The 25,972-nt window shown below is 36.1% G+C and overlaps 1 protein-coding gene across 48 annotated transcripts in view; it reads left to right on the top strand.

Annotated features, from left to right (window-relative positions):
• CLASP2 (cytoplasmic linker associated protein 2) overlaps positions 1-25,972 on the top strand; it is a 173,544-nt gene that overhangs the window by 103,776 nt on the left and 43,796 nt on the right. For 8 of the 48 annotated variants that reach the window (XM_019799449.2, XM_034662283.1, XM_034662281.1 and 5 more), the window contains 10 exons: positions 81-107; positions 3,016-3,042; positions 5,667-5,837; positions 6,269-6,376; positions 9,642-9,704; positions 10,669-10,775; positions 12,560-12,583; positions 13,954-14,198; positions 15,639-15,702; positions 22,276-22,278. In XM_019799449.2, coding sequence (XP_019655008.1) covers positions 81-107; positions 3,016-3,042; positions 5,667-5,837; positions 6,269-6,376; positions 9,642-9,704; positions 10,669-10,775; positions 12,560-12,583; positions 13,954-14,198; positions 15,639-15,702; positions 22,276-22,278 — 839 coding nt within the window. The remainder of the gene's footprint in view (positions 1-80; positions 108-3,015; positions 3,043-5,666; positions 5,838-6,268; positions 6,377-9,641; positions 9,705-10,668; positions 10,776-12,559; positions 12,584-13,953; positions 14,199-15,638; positions 15,703-22,275; positions 22,279-25,972) is intronic. The other 40 variants (XM_034662310.1, XM_034662303.1, XM_034662305.1 and 37 more) reach the window with 19 other exon arrangements.

The following is a 25,972-nucleotide window of genomic DNA, read 5'->3' as shown; positions in this document are numbered from 1 at the left end:
AGGAGATTGACCAGTGGATAAAGACAAAGCTAACTTCAAAAAAGACAAGCCACATACTGAGTTCTTGTTCTGTACTTTAGGTTCATCATCACCTGACAAAAATGAAGGTATTTTTTTTTCAATGTTTTGGATCAGTTGTTGTGCATGTTTTGGAATTTTTTTGAGTGGGTGTTGTCTTGTCTTTGGTGTGTTACTAGGGCTGCATCATTGATATCTGCCACTTAGAAAGAAAAAACTTCATCTGCTGTACAAAGTTTTGCATGGAGATATTTTAAGTAGCACAAATCTCTTAGCATTAAGGTTTTCACAGTCTACTCAGAAACTTGCAAATGTAGAAAATTGTGCTTTTTAGAAGCAAAATAATTGCCATATGTTAGCATCTAATCTGGTTGCATCTAGCTAATGCTATTCAAGGACAGATATGTGTGTCTTCATACTCTCCCCAAAGTCTATTACAATACAGTTAGCATTTTTGGCAGGTATATACTGATTCATAGTGAGGAAACATAAAATGACTAGTTCTATTATATTTCTTATTAAATTTAAGATTTGTATTTTTACTGTTTCATTGGAAGCTGAGTTCCTCATAAGAATAATTATTAAAAAGCACAATTTTGAGGCCTAGGTAAAATGAATGATTCATTTCTACATGTTCCAGAATAGTAACCCATACATTTATGACATGATTAATTTAAGAGTTTGTTCCTGTTCTTTTTTTGTCAAGAGATTTTCATTAGTACTTATCTCTAAAAACAAGATTTTTTTCCTAGGGAAGTAATTTGGGGGTTATTCTACGTACTTGGCTCTTTTGAAGAGAAATATATTTAACTGTCTTCCATGGTTGTGTAGGTTTTTTATCAAGATACAGATGTCCTATATGTCTGTTTTTTCATTTGATTCCCAAATCTTGGAATCAGGGAAAAGAACTGGGCGCTTGGAGGCGGCCAGGTGGTAATTCCACAAGTCCCTCCAGCAGGTTCTCCTTTTCTCCTATTTCCAGAGTCAAAAAATCCAAGCAGAGAAATGATGGGAATATTCAACAAGAGCCCTAAAAATAAGGAAATGCTTGGTAAAATTGGTTTGCAAATTGAGGATCGTTTATAAGTAGGAAAAATAGAAAATGCCCTCTGGGTAAGGTCTCTTCTTCCAAATTAGGAATAGATCATATCACATTTTTCCCTGCTCTTATGTATTTTTTTTTCCTGTATTTTTAGAGTAATTTTTTTCAGTAACTCGGTCTTCAGCAGTTGTACTGTAGCTGCTTAGAGCCTTGCTGCTCCAAATGCAGCATCAGCATCACCTGGGAGCTAGTTAGAAATGCACAGTTTCATGCCGCCACAGATGTCCTGAATTCAGTCTTTTTAACAGGATCACCAAGTGATTTGTGTATAATAGAGTCTCAGAAGTATTTGATTTAGATCATGGACTCTGGAGCCATATTACCCATGTATGAATCATGGCTCTTCCAGTTTACTTAGAGTTGCTGTATTTCTGTATATTTATCTATAAAATGAAGAGCATAATCTCAGAGGATTGTAGTGAGGATTAAATGTTATAGTATATTTAATGTACTTTAAGACGGTACCTGGGCCCAGAATGAGCACTCTTTTATTTCAGCTGATAAAATTGTCTTCCTTGTTATTATTAACCTAATGTCAACTGAATTTTAAACTTCTGTTGTGTACTTTTGTGCCTTGTTAGGTTTATGGCCTTCAAGAAACAAAGAAAGAAAGAATGATAATGTTAGGAAATTTAAAGCATAAAGAAGAATAAAGATAGCAACCCAAAACTAACTGTATCCAGTATCTTAAGGATAAAATTTAATTTGATGTGAGCTATTTAGTTCTTTTCCAAAGTAATACCAAAACAGAACTTGTGACAAAGATTCAAAGTTCTTTGCGTATGGTTTTTTAATATATTACCTAAGGACCTCCCTTTTAGGTATATTGTAATTACTGATCATTTCAGTAAGATGTAGAATAACGTTTTTACATTTGGTTTTTCACTTTGAAACCCAGTCTGTAATACTTCAAATCCTCTCCTGAAGTATGGGAACATAATGATAGGCTTTTTAGACCTGGTAGGATTTCAAGATCAGAAGACTTTCCCACTATAAAATCACTTAGGTTTTAAATCATACTGCAGAGATTTTTGTTTGCTTGCTTGCTTATTTATTTGAATGACTGTATATTCCATTTCAGATTCTTTTGAAAAAAGAAATTGTGACCCTATATGATTTGATGCAAGTTTCTTTACAACATATTTGTATAGAAATATTGCTGTGACCTCCCTCTTCACTTTGTTGTGAAGTAATTCATTAGAGTTTGCATGATCTTTCCAAATTTTTATATTGCCATTTAGGGGGAAAAAAAATCCCTTGGGTCAAAGCAGGTGTGTTCTGATGACTAACCAAAATAAATAAAAGCAGACCCAATGGAGAGACGTCCAGATTTATTTTTACGTAAGGATGGTGTCTTTTGTTATTGTTGGTAGTGATTGGTTGTGTACAAATGGCTGTACAGCCTGTCAGAAACTTGGTCTCCTCACCCTAACCTCCTGCCGGGTTTTTTTTTTTTTTTCTGTGCATCTTAAAAAAAAATTTGTAGCTTTTTCATGTAAGCTTTCTTCAGCTGTAAGATGTTGTAGTTTTTCTTTACCTGTAGTTTTAAATTAAATGTTTAAATAATAGAAAGTTAAACATTTAATTATTTAGATTATAGGCTATTAGAAGAAAAGCTGAAGAATTTACATTTACTTTTGCAACTTCATTTCATCTGCTTTGTACATGAGTGCCTGATTTCAGCTGTAAAAGCTACTAAAAGTACTGCTTTTGTTACAGACGTCTATGGCTTAGGGATTTTTCTTTTAAAGTTTGCTTTTTTTGCTTTAGGGTTTTTTATTTTCTAAGAACTGACTAAAGCTTTCTTATTTCCATCTGCCATTCATTTTAAATCTGCTCCTTCCCTCTTCATGGATTATAACCCTTACCCTAATTCTGCCTTTACACTTGTTCAGGATCACAATCTGCTAATACCATTGGTGGTAAGAATTTATAGACTTTATGTGTGCATCAGTTGTTTGATCACCTATTTTCATTATCAAGAATGGGTTCTATTCAGCAGAAATTCTCAACATAAAATTCCATCATTGTGTAGCCATATTGGGGCAAAAATTGCCAATTATCTTTGGGCTGTCTTTATTTATTACCAAAACCTTGAATTGTTGAAATTATCCAGGTTGATCCCACAGGTTTAGGCATTCAAAAGCAAAGGAGCTTTAGTAATGCCTTGAAAATAACCTCGTAAAAAGTATGAAATGGTAGTTTGAAAACTTTAGGTAGCACAAGAGAAATTAGGTATCCAGTTTAAGTTTCGCAAATTAGAGTATTTTCTACTAGCATGCTACTCCCTAGGTACATCATGCCCTTTGTCATCAACTCTGTGGTTTTCTTATGAGAAATTAGCCTAGGTAGTCCTTGGCTGGGGAAAGAGCCTTGATATTTTCTCTAAGTACAAATAATTCCAGAATGAGTTATAGGCATTGGAATTATCACACTGTCGGTAGGGGTTTGGAGTCAGTGGAGAAGAGAGGGTAATGATGAAAGCAAATGAACACTGCCAATGTTATTTTCTAGGAGAGGTTATGAATGAATTTAAATATAGAAGGAGTGAGCTTGCATACTTCTGATAAACACAGTTAACCAAGAATAGGTGGAGTGGTTACTCTGCTTCTATACTGCATGTTTCCTCTCTGCTGAATAGACCCACATTTCAAGGAGTTCTCTAGTCTCCTACCAGCACCTTTACCCCTTAAATTTGTATTAGTTTTAACAGAATACCATATTGTATGTGTTCATTCAGTTCATTATTTATACTTTTTATATTGTTGCAAGTGTTCCCATAAAATATTCCGTTGGCTTATCTTGCATTGTGAGTTTGTGGCATGTTAGGTGTTTGGATGTTTTGGTGTGTATGTTTAGTGTAGTTACTGCATGGAGAAAATAGGTGCTTTGTGGGTATCTTTAAGGTTATAACTGTAAAAAACCTGATTTGAAGATTCTTCACCTGAAACACCAAGAAACAATTCAAACAAGCTGTTGTTTTAAAGTAAAATTGAATGATTTCCCTGTAATAATTTAGAATTCCTTCTACTCAAATTAATTGTTTATTTCATTGGAAATACTGCTTTGTTTTATATAGTATTGCTGTAACCAGTGGAAGATAATTTTCATTTTGTGTGCTGGTAGAGTTTAGGAATTAAGCATGAATTTAATTTGTATTTAGTAAAACCATGCCAGGAAAACTACAGTGAGGGTCAGAGATCAGCAGCCCATGGACCACATCCAGACTTCATGTATTATTTGGTCTACACAACGTGATAAAAATGAGAAAAATGAGAAAATTTCAAAGTTTGCATTTTTTTTAAAAAACCCTAAAACCTGGCCAGTATTACCTCAAGACACAGCTTACTGGAACTGAAAAGTCACCCCTCCCTGCCTTACACTCAGTGCTCCTCCCTCATTAACATCTCCTGCTTGGCCACATTGGCATTTGAGTCTTTAGTTTTTGCTCTGTGAAAATGAAGCATGATTGGGTAAGATTATACAAGGTGAGCAGTGACTGCCCTGTTGGTTAAGAGAAATGATGCCCAACCAAGGGGAAACGTTGCTTTCATGAAGAGTTGCTTTCATTTATTTAAGTATAAGTTTAACTTTTCTATAATGCTACCATTCAGAATGTAGAATTAAATTATATCTTGGAGTTATCTAGTTTGTTTTCCCATTCAATGCAGGCATAAAATATTTGATTGACAAGGAGCTCATTTCCATGCAATTCTAGTTTCTAAGTTTCTAAGAAACCATGTTTCTTAATTTTTTTTTCTTTAACCCTTGTCCCAATCTGTGAGATTTTATCCAGCTCCCTCTCTTTTCCCCTGACCACTTATCATCTGCCTTCCAAGACTGAGAATCACTAGTTTGGAAAGGGTCTGACTTCTTTGACATTTGCTTATAGTTCTTTTCTACTCTCAGTAACCCTTATGTCTACATTGTAGGCATGGCCACCCAAGATCCCTTTGCGGTTAGGCAAATAGCAAAAAGCAAGTTTCTTTTTCAGCTGGCCCAATTTTATAAACATTTAAATTTTAATTTTGTAAAAATTAAAAGTATACATCATAGCAAGATACTTTTGCTCTGCCCATTCAAAGGCATCTCAGAAGGCAAACCGTTTTAACATGAAGAAAATTTTTATTACATTCTTAACAAAATAATAGCAGTAATGAAATGACTAATTCTGTTCCTTGCAAATGCATAGCTTTCTAATATATAGCTGTAGCCATGTGAAATGTTTTGCCAGATAAGTTGGTCTTTTTCGAAAATCTTTTATACTGTTTGTGTTCTGAACAGACATACTATTAGTGTTGTCCTCTGTCCCTCAAAACTGAAAACAGATTTTTACATGATTTTTACTGTTCAGTCTTAGCATATTATAGCATACTTTTTTCCCCCCAGGTTTTGACTATACATGTCTTCCTCAGTCTGTTTCTTTTGAACTTAGAACTTGCCATACTATCCCAGTTTTCTCAGCTGTATTTCCTGAATTTCTGTCCTTTCAACAAGTTCTCTTAGAGTTCACATCTGAACATTTGTATGTATATTTGGTGTTTAGCTGGCAGCCGGTCGGGGTCTCCAGGAAGAGTTCTGACCACAACAGCCCTCTCCACTGTGAGCTCTGGTGTTCAAAGAGTCTTGGTCAATTCAGCCTCAGCGCCGAAGAGAAGCAAGATACCGCGGAGCCAGGGGTGTAGCAGAGAGGCTAGTCCCTCTAGGCTGTCAGTGGGTAAGGTCTTCTCTGTGAGACTTGGGACCCTCTTCTTTTGTGTTTCAGGCTTGGGTATTGGATAGCATGGCAGACATCAGTTGGGCACTTAGAAGGTAGAAGAAAACGCAGAATTCAAAGAAAATTGAAAGATAGGTTATAAATTGAATTAGGTATCTTACCTGTAAAGTATAATTCATTTATATTTTAATCCTTTTATTTGCAGCCTTCTTACATTTGTAGAATACTATTTTACCCTTGTAATCTCATACAAACTAGGGGACCGTATTCAAATTTAACTGTATTCCTGGTAATGCTTTGTCAAGAGTAATTTGTTCTCAACCTCAGAAAGATTGATCAGTTTTTACGAAAGAAAAATAAAACTAACATATCAAAAATGCAAATTCTATCTTTTGTTTCCTCCATTCTGCGCTGCTGTTGCTTTGTACCAGCCCGAAGTAGTCGTATTCCTCGACCAAGTGTGAGTCAAGGGTGCAGCCGGGAAGCCAGTCGGGAAAGCAGCAGGGATACAAGTCCTGTTCGCTCTTTTCAGCCCCTTGGTAAGTACTTGGGCAGGTGTTGGGTGCATTTCTTTCCCCTGTGTTATCACCATCTGACAACTTCAGCATACGTGGGGTTTAGCTTTCTTCATCTATCTATACTGATAGAAGAAAGAGTCAGAAGGAAATTACATGTTTGGGAAATTCCTTTGACATTTACTTGTTCTCTGGGCCATTTGGTTCAAATAAATCACTAGACTGTCCTGTACCTAGAAAACCCCCATTGAGCTAGGAACACAGACAGGGATGGCCTCAGCCTTTGTTGTTTCTGTTCCAGTCCCAGGTACCAGAGTTCCCTTTCAGTACTTTGCCAGAGATATTTTTAGTTCATATGCATACAGGCTGTGTATGTGCACACACACAAACATACATGTAGGTATACATGGTATATCTTCGTGTATCTATGTTTTAAAAATGAAATAAATCTTATATTTGTATAAAATAAGCATGCCGTCTTGAAGGGTTGAAGGAAGTGGCGTGGATATGTGGAATGTGTGGTAGTTTAAGAGCATATGTTCTAGGTCAGATGGCCTGGGTTCTGTACCTTCTGTACAGGAGTTTCCCGATCGTAAAAGTAGGGTCATAATAGTACGTACTTGTTAGGATTGTTTTGAAGAAGCTATAAATGAGCGAATACATGAAGCAAACCCCCAGCGCAGGGCCTGGCGCCCAGTGAGCGCTTGGCCGTCATCATCATCATCGTGCCTGCCACCACTGCTGCTCCTCCGTCTTTTCCCCTAATGCTCAACTGCTTCCTGGAAGTAGTTTCCCTGTACTTTGGTGGCAAGGTTCTTAAGATGCTTTAATGGTATAACACCTGCATCTGTATAATGCTAATGCTGCAGAATTATTAGAAAACATGAGATATAAAATATATACTCTGGGTATACGGTACAAAGAATGAATAAAAGAATCAAATTTTTAAAAAAAAACAAAAAACATGAGATATCAAGAAGAAACCAAAATGTGTTTCTGTACCTTTTAAACCTTGTAGTAGTCAGAGATTAGAGAAAATTTGTAATCAACTATTAATCACTTAAAAAATAAACATCATTGGGGCGCCTGGGTGGCACAGCGGTTAGGCGACTGCCTTCGGCTCAGGGCGTGATCCCGACGTTATGGGATCGAGCCCCACATCAGGCTCCGCTATGAGCCTGCTTCTTCCTCTCCCACTCCCCCTGTTTGTGTTCCCTCTCTCACTGGCTGTCTCTATCTCTGTAAAATAAATAAAATAAAATCTTTAAAAAAAATAAAAAATAAACATCATTAATATGCCTGTTTTTAAAGAGAAATGGTGACTAGATTCATCTCAAAGCCTCCATTTGACAATTTAAATCACTTAAGTTTTTATTGTTAGATGAAGCTGTTTTCCTGATTCTAATGAAACATTCTATTTGGATTAAAGAAGATTATATTTTATTTTATAGTTTTAGAAGGATTGATTTTTATAGTCCTTTTGTTTACATGTGGGTACTGCATAGTAAAGGTAGCAGATTAGCCCGTTCATTACACAGGGATGAGGAGTAGCATTCCGGAAGATCAGGTTATCCTTCCCACTCACATTGGTTGCTGTGTTTGCCTGCATTCTGCTCTGCTTACCGTGTTTATTTGGTGGATCCTTTTTACACCTTTGATTTGAATATCGCCATTCAGCAGATGAACCCCAAAGTTTGCCATGCATTCAGTTGTAGCACAAGACCAGTGTGAAAGTCCTAAAGCATCAGAAATAAATCAGAGCTGAGCAAAGCCAAACTTCTCTGGAACTTGTACCCTAGTTTATGTTTATTTCTGTAGTCAAGTTTCAAAAAAAAAGGCTTATGTTATTGCAAGCATGTGAGTGGTGCCTCTTACCGCTTATCTGCAGCCACAGGTAACCATTGATTCCAGAAAATTTTTCAAAAATTTTCATCCATTAGGCATTTCCATATTGGTAACTCTCACCATTTAAAAAAATTATTTCTATCAGGGACACCTGGGTGGCACAGCGGTTAAGCGTCTGCCTTCGGCTCAGGGCGTGATCCTTGCGTTCTGGGATCGAGCCCCACATCAGGCTCCTCCACTATGAGCCTGCCTCTTCCTCTCCCACTTCCCCTGTTTGTGTTCCCTCTCTCGCTGGCTGTCTCTGTCTCTGTCAAGTAAATAAATAAAATCTTTAAAAAAATAAATAAATAAAAATAAATAAAAAATTATTTCTGTCAGGTAAAACTAAAACTAATATATAGCATATATTATATATACTGTATATATACTACTATGTATATTATATATAGACACCTTTCAGGGTCTGATTAAACCTTTTTGCAGCATTCTTTCTGTTTAATCCATTCTCTCAATCTTTTTGATCTTTTTTGCATTCACTAAGGTCCTGTGGCAAAGAAAAGAGTGATTTGTGTAATAAAAGTATTTTAACTGTTCTAATTGATATATGTAAATAAGAGTAATCTATTTCATTAAATATTAAAATGAGTCTTTCCTGGCTTGTTTCTGTATGTAAGAAGAAGAATGACTTTATGGTGTTAGGAAAATCAGGATTTTAAGATATGAAATTTAAAATATGCTAACATTAGATTTAGAGACACATGTCATAAATAGAGGGAGACATGTCACATTTCTAGGTCTTTAGATTATTAATACTCCGTTTTTTATGTTCAAATGTGCTTTGATATTTAAATAATCTTTCACTGAATCCAGAACTTACATTCTGTGAAACATTATGGAAAACGTTTACACTAACGTAAATGAGGTATGTTATCTTTTGAACAATGTGAAGGTGGTACGTATACTGTTTAAGAGCAAAGGCCTTGAAAGAGGATAGATACTGAGGTGTTTCACTTACTAGTGAAACTCTCTCTGCTTAAATTTACCTATCTGTAAAATGGGATAGTAATACCTGCTTCATTGGGTTCAAGATTAAAGGAGATAGGGTTATTATTGGTTACTAGTTACCATAGTGGTTTTTTTTTTTTAAACTACAATGTTCATTTTTTTTGTTTCATGCTTGTACTTTTGACATTTCCTTCCATTTGAATACTTGCTTTTTTTGTCTCCTGTGGGCTTATGTCTGTCCCCTTAGGTGTAAGATCTTTTGTGTGTCAAGGATGATATTATGGTGCTAATGTTCAGTTGCCTTACTCGGCAGTATTCTGATCCTTAACTAGTACTAGTAATACCAGTGTTGACTAACTCTCCTTGCCTGACTATAGTGCTGCCACTATTCCTTGTTTCTGTGGTAATAGATGAGGTTTGTATGGTCCTGTTATTCCAGCCTCCAGACACCATTCCAGATCTACTGGTGCCCTCTACGCCCCCGATGTGTATGGGGCCTCAGGTGAAGAATGAGTACATTTTCACAATCATCTGTGCATTCATCTCAGATTTTTGTCCTTTTCAGTTTCCGTTGAATTGTATATTCATGTTTTTAAATCAGCTTGTTTTTATTTTAATTTGTTGGATAATAAGTCATTTGTGATTTTTTAATTTTCCCCCAAGTAACATTTTCCCCTTCCACAACCTTATTTGGGCATTTTTCTCACTGGCAGATGGTATTTTTTGTGCGTGTGTAACCTAAGTTATGTCATGTTTAAATATGGAATTGTTTTGTGTTCTCAGTTATGTACTTCATCTTTGTACATGTCTTGGAAAAAAAAAAAAAAACCAAAATGGTGGATGAAGTGTTTTAATTGTAAATGATGGTGTAGAAAGTAGTGAGGGGGAGAATCCATCTCTAGTTTGTATTTACATACCTCAGAATGTTGGGCACACAGTAGGTGCTTAACAAATATCAAATGACATGTCTTAGTTTTAGATTGAAATCAACCTATCTTGAAGGAGAAGAAATAATAATTGGAGGTTTTTTCCCTTGTAAACTGGTGTGGCTTTATTGAGCTTCCTAATCATTATCGGTTTGAGGTTTGATCTTTGTTCTGGACTACTCCATGGCTCACCTGAATGGATGATATTTGCCTGACTGATAGAGCTGGATTAATTGCAAGGGCTGTAGATTCCCAAGCCCTTAGCCAGCCATTCTTTCTTCTATCTTCTGGTCATAAATGTATCGTAGGTACTGTTCTTTACATTTATTTTCCATACACTATGAGTAGTAATTTTAATTGCCTTTACTGTTTTATTTGACCAAAAACCAAATGTACACAGAAAATACAGAATTGCTTTTAAAATGCTTTGCCCCATTGGTTTTTTTTTCCCCCTCCCCTTAAGGATCTTAAAGTTTCCAGTGTGACATTGTTAACATTTATGACTCTCTGAAAGGTGTTTTTCTCCTTCTGATGAATTAGGTCCAGGGTATGGGATCAGCCAGTCAAGCCGACTGTCATCTTCTGTCAGTGCCATGCGAGTCCTGAACACAGGTTCTGATGTGGAGGAGGCGGTAGCAGATGCCTTGGTACTCTTCTCCATTTCCTTATCATTATAGATGTTCCCATTATGAAACAAATGTATGGGTAAGGCAGTCCACCAGTTCGGGAAAGGACATGGGAAAATGTTTGTGGATTAAATCTAGGAAGATCAAATGTGGACAATGTAAAAAGCAGAGCAGTATAATCAATTCTTGATCTTTATTCTTGGCCAGAATTTTAAGCCAAGGCTAAAAGTAATTGATGGCATGTCAGGAATATAAATATTGATGTCATTAATATGATGATGTGTTTTATGCACTATAGTACACAAGGAGTAAGGGTAGATTAGATTAGTACATAAATGTGTACGCTACAAGCATATATTTCAAAGCTTGCTTAACTTTGTGTATTTAGGGACTGTGTTAGTTTGGGGTACGATTTTGTTTAGTCTTACATATATTTTCTGAGCTGAGAGAAAGTACAACTTCAAGACAAATGATAATTAGGATATCTTCCTGGCTCTTTATGTCTGACACATTATAAATAGTGAGATTTAAAAACATCGTCTACAGATCCATGATAGTTTTTCAGAAAAGTGCTGTACATATTTCACTGTTGTTTTTCTCACTTAAAATTATGAAGGAAGTATCACTTGAGCAATGACTGTAATTGGCTTTTGCCAATTTCCCAAGTCAATTCAGTATGACACTTTCTCTTTCAAATTCTATTAATCCAATGTTTGAGGAGCATTTACTCAGTTTCTTACACAGAACTTATAAAAGGCCTCATCTTTGTTTTGAAATAAAAAATACGTTATGCCTTTTCAGACTCTATATCACATCTTAACCAGTGTTGATATAATTTATGCCACATATATTTGAAAAATAAGTTTTGAAAAATATTCATTGGTCATAGCTATAATACAGTAAATGTAATCACATATGTAGTTCTGCTCTAACAGTCTACATGTGCTGAATTTTTCCCTTTGTCTCAGCCGTTTGATTAATTTCTTATAAATAATATAACTAAGTAGGAACTTTGTTCTCTTGGGCATGTGTTATATTGATCACATCTTTTTCCGATGAACTTAAATCAGTCAGATGCTTTAAATTTACTGTTTTTGATCAATGTATGTCTCAAATCATATTTTCTAGTTTCTTTTTAAATGGAAGATTTGCCAGTTAAATTATGCTCACATAAATTTTATGAATTGAATGGGTTATTCTTGAACTATTACTTATAATACTAAGATGTGTTTGAAGTATGTAAGGGCCAAAAGCTGAATGCCAATAATTTGATTCTGTCTACTTCCATTATTTGCATAGCAAAGATATTCCAGTTATAACTATTAATTTCCAGAAAAAAATCTTTCAATTACTAAGCCTAATTTGCACCTTGGGAAAATCACAGAAACAAAGCTAACTTTGGAAATGACAAAAGGATTCAAATAGAAAATTTAGAGGGGCATCTGGGTAGCTCATTTGGTTAAGCGTCCAACTCTTGATCTCAGCTCAGGGCTTCATCTCAGGGTCATGAGTTCGGGCCCCACTTTGGTCTCCACACGGGGCGTGGAGCCTACTTTAAAAGTAAAGAAAGAAAATTTGAGTTTCTTTAGGAAAACTGGTTATGGGAATATTTTTGTAGCTTAGGACTAAAGGATATTGGCAAGGTTGAAGATATAGTCTGCTAATAAGCAGTTCTCATGTATCTATATATTAAAAAAGTTAATGTTTCTGATTATGGGCATTGTTTATGCCTACTTCATTGTGCTGTTTAGCAAAATGTTCTTCATTATTTTCAATTTTTCTCTTTAAAAATTTACTGCTCTCAGCTCTTAGGAGACATACGGACTAAGGTATAGACATTGCTGTTTTCTGACATCTTATGATACCATAACTTTTTTCTTTTGCTTCATCAGTTTAACAGATGATAGTCTTCTAGAAAATATTCAAGTGGAAGTAATAACATCCTTTATTACATCCATTATGCTGTATATATGATCATCAGTAGGGAGATGCTACTTGAACAGAATGTCCTAAGGGGGTTCTTGTCCTTCCAGTGCGACTACTCCATACAAATGAGATGTTATTCACACTGATGTCTATAACAAAACAGATGCTGGAGCCCAACACAGGAGATACCACATTAGCACTTTCTAAATTAAGTTGGTGTCTCTAAATCAGTAAGAGACGTTCAGTGATGGAAATGTCTTTATAAAAATATTTTGAATTAAATTCAAGTTACTTTTTGTTTTTAGATTTTAGACTTTGGAGAATTTGTAGCCACTAGAACTGTTTTAAGATATTATGCTTATTAACATGTTTCATAGGAATGTCTTCACTGCTCATCAGCCTAAGTTCAAATATCAGATTACATAAAGATACATTTACAGTCGTTCCAAGGAAATCTCAAATAAGCTATTTACTCTGTCTCATTTCACTTTTATTATGCAAGGTATAATTAGCAATTACATATATTAAATGATAAGCCTGAAGAAATCAAAGGAATCTAAATAGGCTTTCTTGCATTTATTGAAATAGATGGTATAGACCCATTGGGAAAAACATGGAGGACCCTCAAGGAGCTTGCCTCCTCTAAATAATAGCAAGCAAAACAGGTTCTCATCATTCTTTGTCTGTGTTTCACTTCTGTAGGAGACATGAGGGTTGGGCACGAAGGAAGAAAGTGTGGCAAGAGAATTGGTAGCAGATGTAAAAAGGGAGACTAGAGAAGAAGGCAGACAGGAAAAATAGAAGTCGTATAGGAAAATGTGTTTTCCTGATCCATTCTCATCCTTTAAAAAGTAATATTCTCTTCTTACCAATTCAAATTGAATTGGTAATTCAAATTTCCAGTAGTTTCTGTTCATTTATAGTCTAGTAGTTCTTGGTTTCCATGAAAAAGAAAAGAGGCAAAAACCCACAATTTGAACTCTTCCTACTTTAATATCCAAACTTTCATATAGCCTTATTCTGTTTCTACTATGTCCTGTGGTTTAAAAATATTTCATCTACTAACTTCTAAAACATGTTTTCTGAAGCAAAGCTAAATATTGATAATAAATCAATTATTGATATAACATTGATAATTTTATTATTACAGTGATTAGCCGCATGCTTGGTACTGATTTTAAAACAAAAACCAGTCTTTTTGTGGTCAGTAGAAATTATAAAATACCAGTATATTCTTTTGGCTACTGCTAATGAGAGCCTTTATGTATAACAGAAAAAACCTGCTCGAAGAAGATATGAATCATATGGAATGCATTCAGATGATGACGCCAACAGCGATGCATCTAGTGCTTGTTCAGAACGTTCCTATAGTTCTCGAAATGGTAGTATTCCCACATATATGAGGCAGACAGAAGATGTGGCAGAAGTCCTCAATAGATGTGCTAGTTCCAACTGGTCAGAAAGGAAAGAAGGCCTCCTGGGTCTGCAGAACTTATTAAAAAATCAGAGAACTCTAAGGTGAGTTGTGTTGTCTTAAAATAACTGTCCTGTCAGGCTAGCACTTTCAACCTGCGTTTGTTTCCATAACATCTTAGAGATATTAGTATGGGAACAGACTTGTTTTAAATTCAGCAGATGGCATCAAAATATTTTCCCAAGTTTCAGGACCATCTATACTATCTATACTAGAAATTTTTACTTAAAAGGAAACTTTATTCACAAATAGAAGTTCATGAAAAAAGGTATTAATTTTTAAAATTAAAAAAAATAAAGTATATATAAGATTAAAACCAGCCAGTTTATTAAAATTCATTCCTGATAAGTTTTTCAGTGAGAGGAAGGAATGATTATGCTCCCTTGAACCTGAAGGTATATTCTCAGTGTTCATGTAATATGTGAGTCTTAGTGTAATACAAAATGGAATTGGAGTGAATTTCTCTTAACTTTATATTGCTTTTTAGTTTGTTCGATTTGGTTTGATTTGATTCGGTTTCCTTTTCTAATGGCTTTTACTTGCTTTCCCCCCCTAAATTCCTTATTGTCTTTATCTGTGTAATGTTTTAAACTTCTCTAGTCAACCCCTCTTAAGAACCTAGATTCAGATTATTCATAAGTTTGAGTGTAGTGGAAAATTAGAGGGCTACTTCCTGACTTGATACCTGAAATCAGGGTTAGAGTTGCTGACTACATATTTACTTTAGGAAGTATTATAACTATTTAATTTAAAATAGACGTTCATCTGTGTACTGCCTAATATATTTTAATGTTTGCATATCACACTTCATGAATCATTGCAGTAAATCATAATATTGTTCCTAACCCCATCAAGATTAGGTTAATATTAGGTTCAGTATATCATTATCAGTTGCAAGGGGTAGGCATAGTGTAGAAAGATTTTAGCCCTCAGGTGGCCAAATTTAAGAAAACATCTTAGCATTTAAAGGATAAAATTCGTGTGCTGGGAATGTCATTTGTACAGTTTTCCCTGTCATACTACATTAATGAAATATAGTTATTTTTATAAAACTTCTAAATTTTAAAATAATGTCGGTTGCAACAGATTTATTGTTGCATTTGATAAATTTGTATTTATCCCTGATTAGTAAGTCCCACAAATTTTTTGATTTGGAGGACTAAAGTTTTGTTTTTTTTATAAGAAGCTTAATTACGGCTAAGGTTAGTTTTAAATGAATCCTTCCTTCAGCAAGGTATTAATAAGCTACTTTTGGGGCACCTGGGTGGCGTAGCTGGTTAAGCATCTTACCTCGGCTCAGGTCATGATCTCAGGGTTATGGACTCAAGCCCTGCTCCCGTGCCCCCCTCCTTGGGCTCCCTGCTCAGCAGGGCATCTGCTTCTCCCTCTCCCTCTCCCTCTGCCCCTCCCCCTGCTTATGCTCTGTCTCTCTCTCAAATCTTTTAAGAAAAACATATTAACAAGCTGCTCTATTATTTTGACAGTCGAGTTGAACTGAAAAGATTATGTGAAATTTTCACAAGAATGTTTGCTGATCCTCATGGCAAGGTATGTTTTAGTATTTAAGATTGTTTACTCCTATGGGATGTCATTTGTGGACTGCCAAAAAAAAAAAAAGTAAAATAATAGCAAAGCACTGTAAGCCATTTTTGTTTTATTATTGCCCCAAAATGGTAATAATCTTTTCAGACATAATTGAAATTGTTTGATATCAGACATAATTTAGAAATTTCTCTCTGGTAACCATTTAAACTTTTCCAGAGATTGTCTAAGACTATAAGCTGAGGGGTATAGTAACAAGCATGACTCAGAAATTAATCAAACTGAATGTGCTTGTATCACTAGAAACTTTTTACTGCTTGTAAAGGGGAAAAAATGGGTAAGTTGAAAAAAGGTCTTTTTTAAGAACTTTTTATTGTTTTCTTCTTTTGCAGTGTTAATGTAAATATATTCTTACCTTAAAAGAGTAATTGTGTAGAAAAAAATTGCCATTAAATAACACAAAAGCACAAAATACCATGTTGGCCATAGTTTGGTAGTAACATTAAAAAAAAAATTTCATATGTTGAAGTAGTCTATAAAAATTTTCAGAACACTGTTTAATTTTTAATGTTGATTAAAACATACTTCGTTTTAAGCACTTAGGCGTAATCTGCATGTGTACCGGGAAATTTTGGTTCACCTCGCAGGATAGTTACTGTTGTAAAATGTATTTGGTTACTCTGTTTTCAGGAATGTGTCTGACAATGGTGAAACTTTATTGTCTTTTTTTAGGTTACCAGTTGTCTGCATGAGAATTTCTAACCTAAGTGAGAGGGAGGTGTGGAAGGGAAATTATAAAAAAAAATTAATGAATTTCACCTTATTTTTTTATTGTCTTCACTTTATTGTTACACATATCATTCTCATTTTTTTCTATTTTTGATATTTTCATTATTTGCAACACTAAAGATAATAAAATCCCACTTTATATATAAACTAAAATCCATCTAAAGATTATTAATTGCTTTTCAAAGAATGGGGCGCCTGGGTGGCGCAGTGGTTAAGCGTCTGCCTTCAGCTCAGGGCGTGATCCCAGCGTTATGGGATCGAGCCCCATGTCAGGCTCCTCTGCCTGCTTCTTCCTCTCCCACTCCCCCTGCTGTGTTCCCTCTCTCGCTGGCTATCTCTATCTCTGTCGAATAAATAAATAAAATCTTAAAAAAAAAAAAAAAGTTTTCAAAGATTATCCCCTATCAGAAGGTGTATTTTTTTTATCCAAGAATGCAAGATTCCATTACAGAGAAAGATGAAAAAACACTTCTTAAGCAGTTTGTTTAAAATTTATAACTTTCAGGGGTGCCTGGCTGCCTCAGTCAGTGAAGCTTGCAACTGTTGATCACAGGATCATGAGTTCAAACCCCACATTGAGCCTAGAGGAAATAAATAAATAAGTAAATAAATAAATAATATAACTTTCAAACTGAACGTGTAGGTAACTGTACCATTTTACACTTATATTGCTACCGCTAGTTACAGCTGTAGGACTTGTTTTAATACAAAAATTTCTATAAATCCTGAACACATTAATTGTTGATATATTTTCTTGGCAATATAAATCAAAGGACAAGAAAATTGTGATCTGGGTGGACCTCTTTTAAAAAACAATATTTTAGTAATTATCTGTACAACTTTAAAAAATAGAATTTTTTTTAAGATTTTATTTGTCAGAGAGAGAGAAAGAGAGCACAAACGGGGAGCAGCAGGCAGAGGAAGAAGCAGGCTCCCTGCTGAGCAAGGAGCCCAATATGGGACCTGATCCCAGGACTCTGGGATCATGACCTGAGCCGAAAGCAGACGCTTAACTGACTCAGCCACCCAGGTGTCCCTAAAAAATAGAATTTTAAGACATCTTCAATAAGTGATATAATTCTTGCCTACTGGAAGGTATAAGACCAAGGCTGGATTATTTCTTGAAGTCCCAGTTTATTTTTTGCTAGGATAATAATACAATTTCGTTGGATGCTAGAATTTATACAGTAGTAAAAAAAACACTTTTTGAAGAGTCTCAGAGATGAAATAGGAAAGTTGAGTTTGATGTTGGGAAAGGAACTAAACTGAGCACATATGCTTGTATTCCCTTAATAGACGTCTAGAACCAGCTACAGTCTTCCCTAGAATTGTCACGAAGGTGACTTTTTGGTTTTTCTTCATCAGGTTTTATAACTATATACAATTCTTACTGACCCATCTCATTTTGTTTGATTAGGTTTTTGGCATTTTAGTTAGTTCAGTGAAGACCAATGTAATAGAAAGGTTTTTGTTAATTTGTTTCTGCTTGACTTTTGTTTGGTGATTGTCTGTCAGAGGCTCTGCCAATAATGTAATTCATTAAGAATAAACTGGAATGTCACCATACTGTGCTGAGTTTAAAATGTCAGGGTTTGGGGCACCGGAGTGGCTCAGTTAGTTAAGCATCTGCCTTCAGCTCAGGTCATGGTCTCAGGGTCCTGGGACTGTCCTACGACTGGCTTCCGGCTCAGTGGGGAGTTTGCTTGTCCTCCTCCCTCTGCCCCTTTGCCCGCTCATGCCCTTTCTCTCTCTCAAATAAATAAATAAAATCTTGTAAAAGAAAAATAAAATGTCAGGGTTTGATTTGAGCTTTTGCATTATGTCCTGATATTATTAAAATAGCAGATCTCTCCCTCCCCATTTTTTATTTATTTATTTATTTTTAAAGATTTTATTTATTTATTCAGATAGAGACAGCCAGCAAGAGAGGGAACACAGCAGGGGGAGTGGGAGAGGAAGAAGCAGGCTCCCAGCGGAGGAGCCTGATGTGGGGCTCGATCCCGTAATGCCGGGATCACGCCCTGAGCCGAAGGCAGACGCTTAACCGCCGTGCCACCCAGGCGCCCCACCGTCCCCATTTTTTAAATATATCTTTATAAAGTACCAACAGCTCCATCTTCAGGATCAAGCAACTGATTTTGATACTTTCTTTTCTTTCCAGGTACAGTTTTGGTTTTTTATCAGAAGTAGACCATTTTTTGTTCTGTAAAGGTCCAGATAGTAAATATTTGCAGCTTTGTTTGCCATAAGGATCTCTGTCACCACTACCAAACTCTGCCATTGTAGCACAAAGGCATCTAGATAAACAGTATGTAAACAAATGATTATGGCTGGGTTGCAAAAAAAACTTCATGAACATTGACATTTTAAGTTTCATGTAAATTGCCTTTTTTAAAAAAACTTTTAAAATCACTTAAAAATGTAAAAACCATTCTTAACTTGCAGACTGTAGATTGCTGAACCCTGTTTTCTATGCTCAGTTCTGGGTTATTAACACTACAAAGAAACATATGTCCAAAAACCTATGCTGGCAGACCTCATGCCACCAATTGAAGGTTAGGATTCTTTTTTTTTTTTTTTTTAAGATTTTATTTATTTATTTGAGAGAGAGCACAAGCAGGGGTAGAGGCAGAGGGAGAAGCAGGCTCCCCGCTGAGCAGGAAGCCCTCTGCAGGGGCTTGATCCCAGAACCCTGGGATCATGACCTGAGTCAAAGACCCTTAACTGACTGAACCACCCAGGTGCCCTGAAGGTTAGGATTCTTAAAGGGAAAAAATGTACAGGCCCCTGGGTGAAACCTCTGTGTGTTCCGGTATTTCCCTGCCATTCTCCATTACTGCTCAGTGCTGCCTTGTAATCCTCCTCCTCTCATCTTTCTCTTCTGTTCTCCAAAGAGACCATGTCAAATAGTTTCTCTCCTCAAAACTGCAGCCCATTCACCTCCCAACCTGTGTTATGCCCCAAGCATATGTCCTGGCTTCTTAGCTTACCTGGAAAATGGAAAGCGTCAAGCAGAAACTCTCATTTCCTGCCTCCAGACCAGCCATCATAACTGCACAGAAACCCATTTTTTCTACCCTCCCTCCTATTGAAATGGAGGGAGGTCTCACCTTGAAGCTGTTGTTAGCCACAATATTCTTTTGGTCCTAATTTTTTGCTGTTATGGTCTCATCTGCTTGGCTTCCGTGAGTTTCTCATTAATTCCATTTGCTGGTTGACATTTCTTTTTGTTATCAACTTTATTATTGGTTATTCAATGTATCTTTTCTGTCTCCTTAAGGAATGTGATGTGTCTGTTGTTGAATTGCCTGTTGTGTCCCATCCAGTCTCCCTCACAGTCTTTGTCTTGCAGCACCTATCTCTCTGAGTGTTTTACTAATTGTTGGTTCTGCATAGATTCTTGCCCTAGGCTCTCTTCTTTCATTCTATACCTTATCTGAAGCTGCAGTTATCACTTGTTGTAACCTAATGACTCCCAAAAGTGTACTTCCAGCCCATATTTTTCTCTTATGCTTACTTAGTCACATGTCTTATCGGTCATCTTCAACCTCAAAACTACTCTTCCTCCTGTGTTGCTTTATCTCATTAGATGAAATCTCCATTCCCTCATTGCTCAAGTGAAGATTTGGGGTGTCATTCTGGAAATTCACCCAATCCTAATTGATTCAGCCTTCTGACTATCTCTCCGTTCTCACTGCTAGTTCAGGGCACCGGGGTCTTTTGGCTGTTGTACCTGCTCCACACCGCATCCGTTAGTAATCTCTCTGTGAAAGGTAAATCTGCTCTTCCAGCTTAAAACCCTGCAATTACTACTCATTACCCTCAAAAAACTGTCAAAACAAAGCCTACCATTTTACTTGTCGTTCCTTCCTAACTCTCACCCTAGCGTAGACTATGTCCATGTCCCCAAAGGAGCCATGCACTTTTTTCTCATAGCCTTGAAAAATGCTATCAGGGACACCTCTTTGTCTTCCTCAAGCCTGGGTTAGCTCTCCACTGCTAGTGAATTGTAGTCACTTAATCAATAACTTCAACTGTCCTGAAACCTCATGGGGCAAAAACTGTCTGAAGCCTTGCCCCCAGAATGGGCCATAGTGTTGAGGAGGAGACATCTCATACCAGTAGCTTAGTTAGGTGAATTTTCCATGTCTTTTTTAGGTTAAAATCACTATTTCAGTCTCTATGTTAATACCTCTGGATAATAGCCTGCTTCCATGATAACTAAAAGTTGTTCTCACTTAGGTCCAACACAATTGAGACTATCTACTGTCCTCAGCAGAAACAAGATACTTAGAGAAATGGGTTGTGGGCAGCCCCATCCACTTTCTACCATCTGCTGTCATATAGGATCTCCTTCTCCAGCCCCCAGAATGTTTCCCTCTTACATATTTTAGAATATCAGGTGAGCTTTAGTATACAGTGCAGCCACTCCAGAAAGGAAGGGCCAGGGGAGAGCTCTTTCTGAACACCATTGAAATAGGTGCTGGATTTTTTCCTGGGACAGGATTGGCAAATATAGTTTGCAAGCTGAAATTACTTGATGCCTATAACTTGATAAACTTTTTTAAACCTCAAATACCAGTATGGCAATATGTGGTGATGGATGATGATGTATGTATGTCAGTAATTTAGAACATAAGCTGCAAATGTTTGATTTAAAGCCTGTTAATATTTTTCTAGAGAGATGGTACAACACGGTGATATCAAGTATGGATAGTAGAGCTAGACTACTTGGGTTCGAATTCTACCTCCAACCCTTATTAGCAGTGTGTGCCTTAGTTTCCTTATCTGTAAAATAGAGTTAATAGTAATACCTACCTCATAAGATTGTGAGGATAATTAAATGAGTTAATATATGTAAAGCCCTAAGTACACACCAAACACTGTATAAGTTTTTTAAAACTAAGTAAGTTTGAAGAATGAAGGAGTTCAGGGAAGATTTTTATTTTGACTCCTCTAGAATCATTTTTTTCCCTCAAATGTAATAAGTGTCAGATGCCAAAAGTTACCTTATGTGTTCTGACATTTGCCTCTGAAGGAACTGTTTGAAAAGAGCCACCTTCACTGAGATGCATGTTTTGAAGTGGCATTTTATGATCTGTATAATCCCACCTCTTGAAGTCGTACCATTGAGTCTTGAACAGCTAGGAGTTCAATCTGTGGCTACTAAAATGGGACGCAGTTGGGTGCCCGGGTCGCATCTGGTCTCCTAAAGAGTGTTGTAGACAGCAGAGCTGCTTGCAGTCCTAGGATCAAGAGACCATAATGCACATCTTACCTGGGGAAAACTTAAAGTTGTAGTATAAACAGTTACTTTTTATTTCCAAACAACTGTAGTTGTTCTAAGCCTTCATAGATATCACTTAACTTGTAAATGTTTCTTCTGAAGAGGAAAAAAATAAATTTAGATACTGAACTTTGGAAGTAAATGTTCAGAAATGGGGGCAGGTGTCTTAGTCTTAGATTCTTTCTAGAAGTTGAGCCTCAAGGATATTAGGGTCTGGAAAAGAAGTTGATTTTCTGGGTTTTGTTTTTAAATTTCTTTGGCAAGGAGGTGAGGGAGAAACACAGGAAAATCACATGCTCTTCTCTCATACTATTCATTTAACTCTTGTTTTAAAAACTGTTTTGAGTTTATCATAAAACTTTGAAAAACATTTGTCACTTTTATTTTCTAAGTGTTTTTCTTTCATACAGGAACTTTGCATTGATGGCGACTAATTTGTGTGTTTTTCTTTTTTTTCTTTTTTTCTTTTTGCATGCTGTCCCCTGTGTTGGAACTCTCAATAGAGAGTAAGTTGGTTCAATATTTGTTGGAAACCTAACTTTACTGCATGACTGTGAAATTAACCCTTTTTCTCTATTTTCTCTCCCGAAGAGTTCATGCAGTGTTGGACCCTTTGCAATCCACGAAATGCTATTTGCAGTTATGCAAACTGTCATTCTGTTTGGAGATGTGCTTTTTAATCTACTAATTAATCTAATTTGATTATGTTCTTCTGTTCTATATTTGATGACTGGCACACCTAAGATGTAGGTGAGATTGAGAAAAGACTGCCTCAACTGTAATAGCTCCAGTGTTACCACTGTTTTCCAATAAAGTATACTTGCGAGATATGTGGAATTATAAACTGATTCCATTGAAGGTTGGTTCCATCGAATTATTAAAAATAACTCCCAAGTTTCACAATTATTAAAAAATCTTTAGTCCCAGCCCCCCCCATAAGTACTTTCTAATATTCTGTAGACGTCATTCCATGAAAGCAAACAGAACAGTTTATGGAGCAGTAGTTCTCAAATTTCTTTTCTGAAATCAGATTTTTAGCCCTAATATAAGCATATCTACTTTCCACTTCATTAATTTTAGATAAGGAAATGGGAAGATATCAACGTCTAACAGTGAACTCTGTGATAGGGCAGTCAAGTAAGAAATTGTATGTGAAATTCCAAATATATGTTTCAGATAGATATTATATAGGCATATATCTTATTAGTTAGTAAGTACTATTGATAGGATTTAAGTATTTTGAAAAATAATAGAATTCTGTATGTGGAGTACTATAAATAACATGTCTACGTTTTTGTTCATGTGAACTCTCATTATATAATCAAAAGAAATTTCTACTTAGAATCAGAGAAGTCTTCTTAAAGAAAATATCAGTTCAGATCTTGGCAGGAACATAAACTTTGGATATGTCAGCATGAGAAGAAAGGGCCTCCTGGAAATGACTGGCATGAGTCCAGAAAAATGGGAGATGACAGAAAAGTTTATAGGAGAGAGAAAGAAGAAGTTAATCTTGGCTGGGATGAAGGGACGATATTATGCATCTTCCCTTGCCATTGAGAAAAAAGGGCTAGCTACCAATTACAGGGTAAGTTTCCACTTAAGAGAAAATCCTTACTCTTTAAGGAACTTTTTCTGCACATTTATTGAACAACTTTTTTTCAGTCTTCAGCCTTGATAAACTTTGAACTTGGTTCTAATTGGTAATGCAAGACTATGTAAAAATAGAGGCTTTATTCTCAAATGTTATATGTTCCAGATGGGAAAATGATGTAAATACAGAAAAAGTTAAATAGCACCATAAAGCTAGTCCCACAACAGGTTCCAACTGGCTATATTCTAACATGGTCTAAGAAGCTTTTTGGCTGGGACTTGAATGGTAAACTTTATAACAAGTCACATGCTGTGTGTAAATAGAGGGAATATGGTAGGAAATCAGGAATGTGGTGAGATGTGCTCAGGGACAAAGACTTTATGTTACCCGATAGTCCAAGATCAGTTTGAAGAGTTAGAACATTGTCTAAGCATTTGAGATATTATTTTGTAGACTATTCTATAGGCAGTGGAGGATTTTGTTTCTCTCAAAAGAATGATACCACAGTCTGATGGTGAGAAAGAAGCATGAGTTCGCCTGCTGCCTGTTTGTGAATAAAGTTATATTGGAACACAGCCGTGCTCACTTGTTTGCATACTGTTTGTGGGTGTGCTACAATGGCAGAGTAGTTGTGACAAACGCTGTATGACCTGCAAAGCCTAGAATATGTACTTACCTGGTCTCTTCCAGAAGTCCAGACTTGAGATCAGAAAGACCTGGTTCCTACAGTGATGGACAGATTTGGGAAAGGCCAAAAGAGAGCTATTTTAGGGGTCGTGGGGCCTATTAGGCTAGAGCAAAGTGGGCCTGTTAAGGAGCAGAGTGGGCCTGTTAAGGTCACACTTTTGATGAAAATTAAATCAGGAAGAAGTCTGGCTCTTAATCACTGCATGTTTAGAATTCAGAAGGAAAATGTTGGCAACAGAAATGAAAGACAGAAGGGAAATAATAAGAGGAAAGCAGTGGCAAGCTACAGAATGGCCAGGCATACTAAACTAATGAAAAAGCTACTACTTTTCATGATTAGGAGATAATTCGTGGGAAGAAAACTGAAGGAGAAATTCTTGAGACTTTCTGTAGCTGTAAGCAAAGGATTAGGTTGAGGAGACCTTACTGTAGAGAGCAAGAACCCAGAATAGAAAGATCAGTCTTAAAAAGGAATAAAATTGGCTCTCCCTTATAGAAACGATCATTAGAAGGATGGCTATAGAGGAAATGAATGTGGGGGGAAAGTTAGTGGAAGAGTTTTATGTTGAATGACAGTAAAGTGTGGGTGAGGTAAGTTATCTCGTAATAGAGTGGATGGAACACAGCTGAAAGCCAATTAACTTAGCTTTAAGTTGTGACCCAGCCATTCACTATGGAAACCTTGGACAAGTCACATAATTTTCTGGTTCTCGATTTCCTGAGAACCAGATAAAATGGGAGAGTCAGCTGAGGAATTCTAATGTTGATTTTGCTGTAGTGAAAGCTTAAAGTTGGAATCTTCAGGAAAAGAGGCAAGAGTTGAAACAAGATTAAAAGTGAATCAAAGAATTAGAGTGTTGTGCCTGGCAAACTAGGTTTAGGGGATGGGCAGAGAGCCCTGATGTGTCATGTTTGCTGTAATTTCTGAGGTGTAAATACCTCCCATCATGACTAATTTCAAGCTCTCAATACCTTACAAAATTCCTGAATATTTAGCAGTCAGCTTTCTAGGCAAGTACTAACTGAGTCCAACACACCACTGGACAGATTTGCCAGGTACCAACCAGTAAGAATGAGTACTAAATTAGATACATGCATTTGTCCTAGAGTAGGTTTAATGGAGTTCCTCAACAGTGTTCTAGGCCCTGAGGAGAAGCCAGAGGCCATTTATTTGAGACAATGGGCCAAGTTTTAAATCTAAGAGAAGCCAGGCTTTAGGTGTGATGGGGGAAGTAGGATGGAAGCTAATGATTCTGCATTGTGAATAAGAGCAGTGTTGAAGAGATACTGCCTGGGGATCAGAGAGTATTAGAAAATCTGAAGTAGTCATAGTTCCTGCTTTTACACTTACAGTGCATCTTGAGCTAATAGCTAAAGTGTATTTTTTTCTAAATCAGATTCAAATATTAAACCTTAGTTACAATTCTAATCAGGAAAAGCCTTCATTTCTAACATAAGAGAAAAAAATGGGAGTCCATGTATAACTGCATAAAGGAAATTTAAGAATAAGACATATATTGAGAACAAAACTCTTTAATTCTCAATTTAGCAAAGTTTTGAGATTAACTTTTTTAAACCATAGTTTTTATAGTCTGTTGTGATTATACATTGTTTCATAATATAATGGCTGACATTGGTCCTCAGAGTTTTTTTTCTTTTTTACCTAGAAATAAATTCTCCAGTGTGTTATTGAATTTCTTATAGAGATAGAACCTTAATATTGGTCATTTTTCATAAGTATTTTAATGAGGTGCATTACTTAAGAATATTAGCTTTCCTTTCCTTAAAATTTTTTATCTTATAACATTTTTAAACTAGTAGATTAATATTGGAACCAAGTATAAAACCCATCAAAAGAAATGGAGACTAATAGTCATCAATGATTTTTTAGAAATTACTAAAATTAAGATGTAGATTTGTAT

Source organism: Ailuropoda melanoleuca, chromosome 6, assembly GCF_002007445.2.
Source record: "Ailuropoda melanoleuca isolate Jingjing chromosome 6, ASM200744v2, whole genome shotgun sequence".
Classification (NCBI taxonomy): domain Eukaryota; kingdom Metazoa; phylum Chordata; class Mammalia; order Carnivora; family Ursidae; genus Ailuropoda; species Ailuropoda melanoleuca.
Note: the sequence above shows the minus strand (reverse complement) of the source record. Positions and strands in the feature narration are given on the sequence as shown.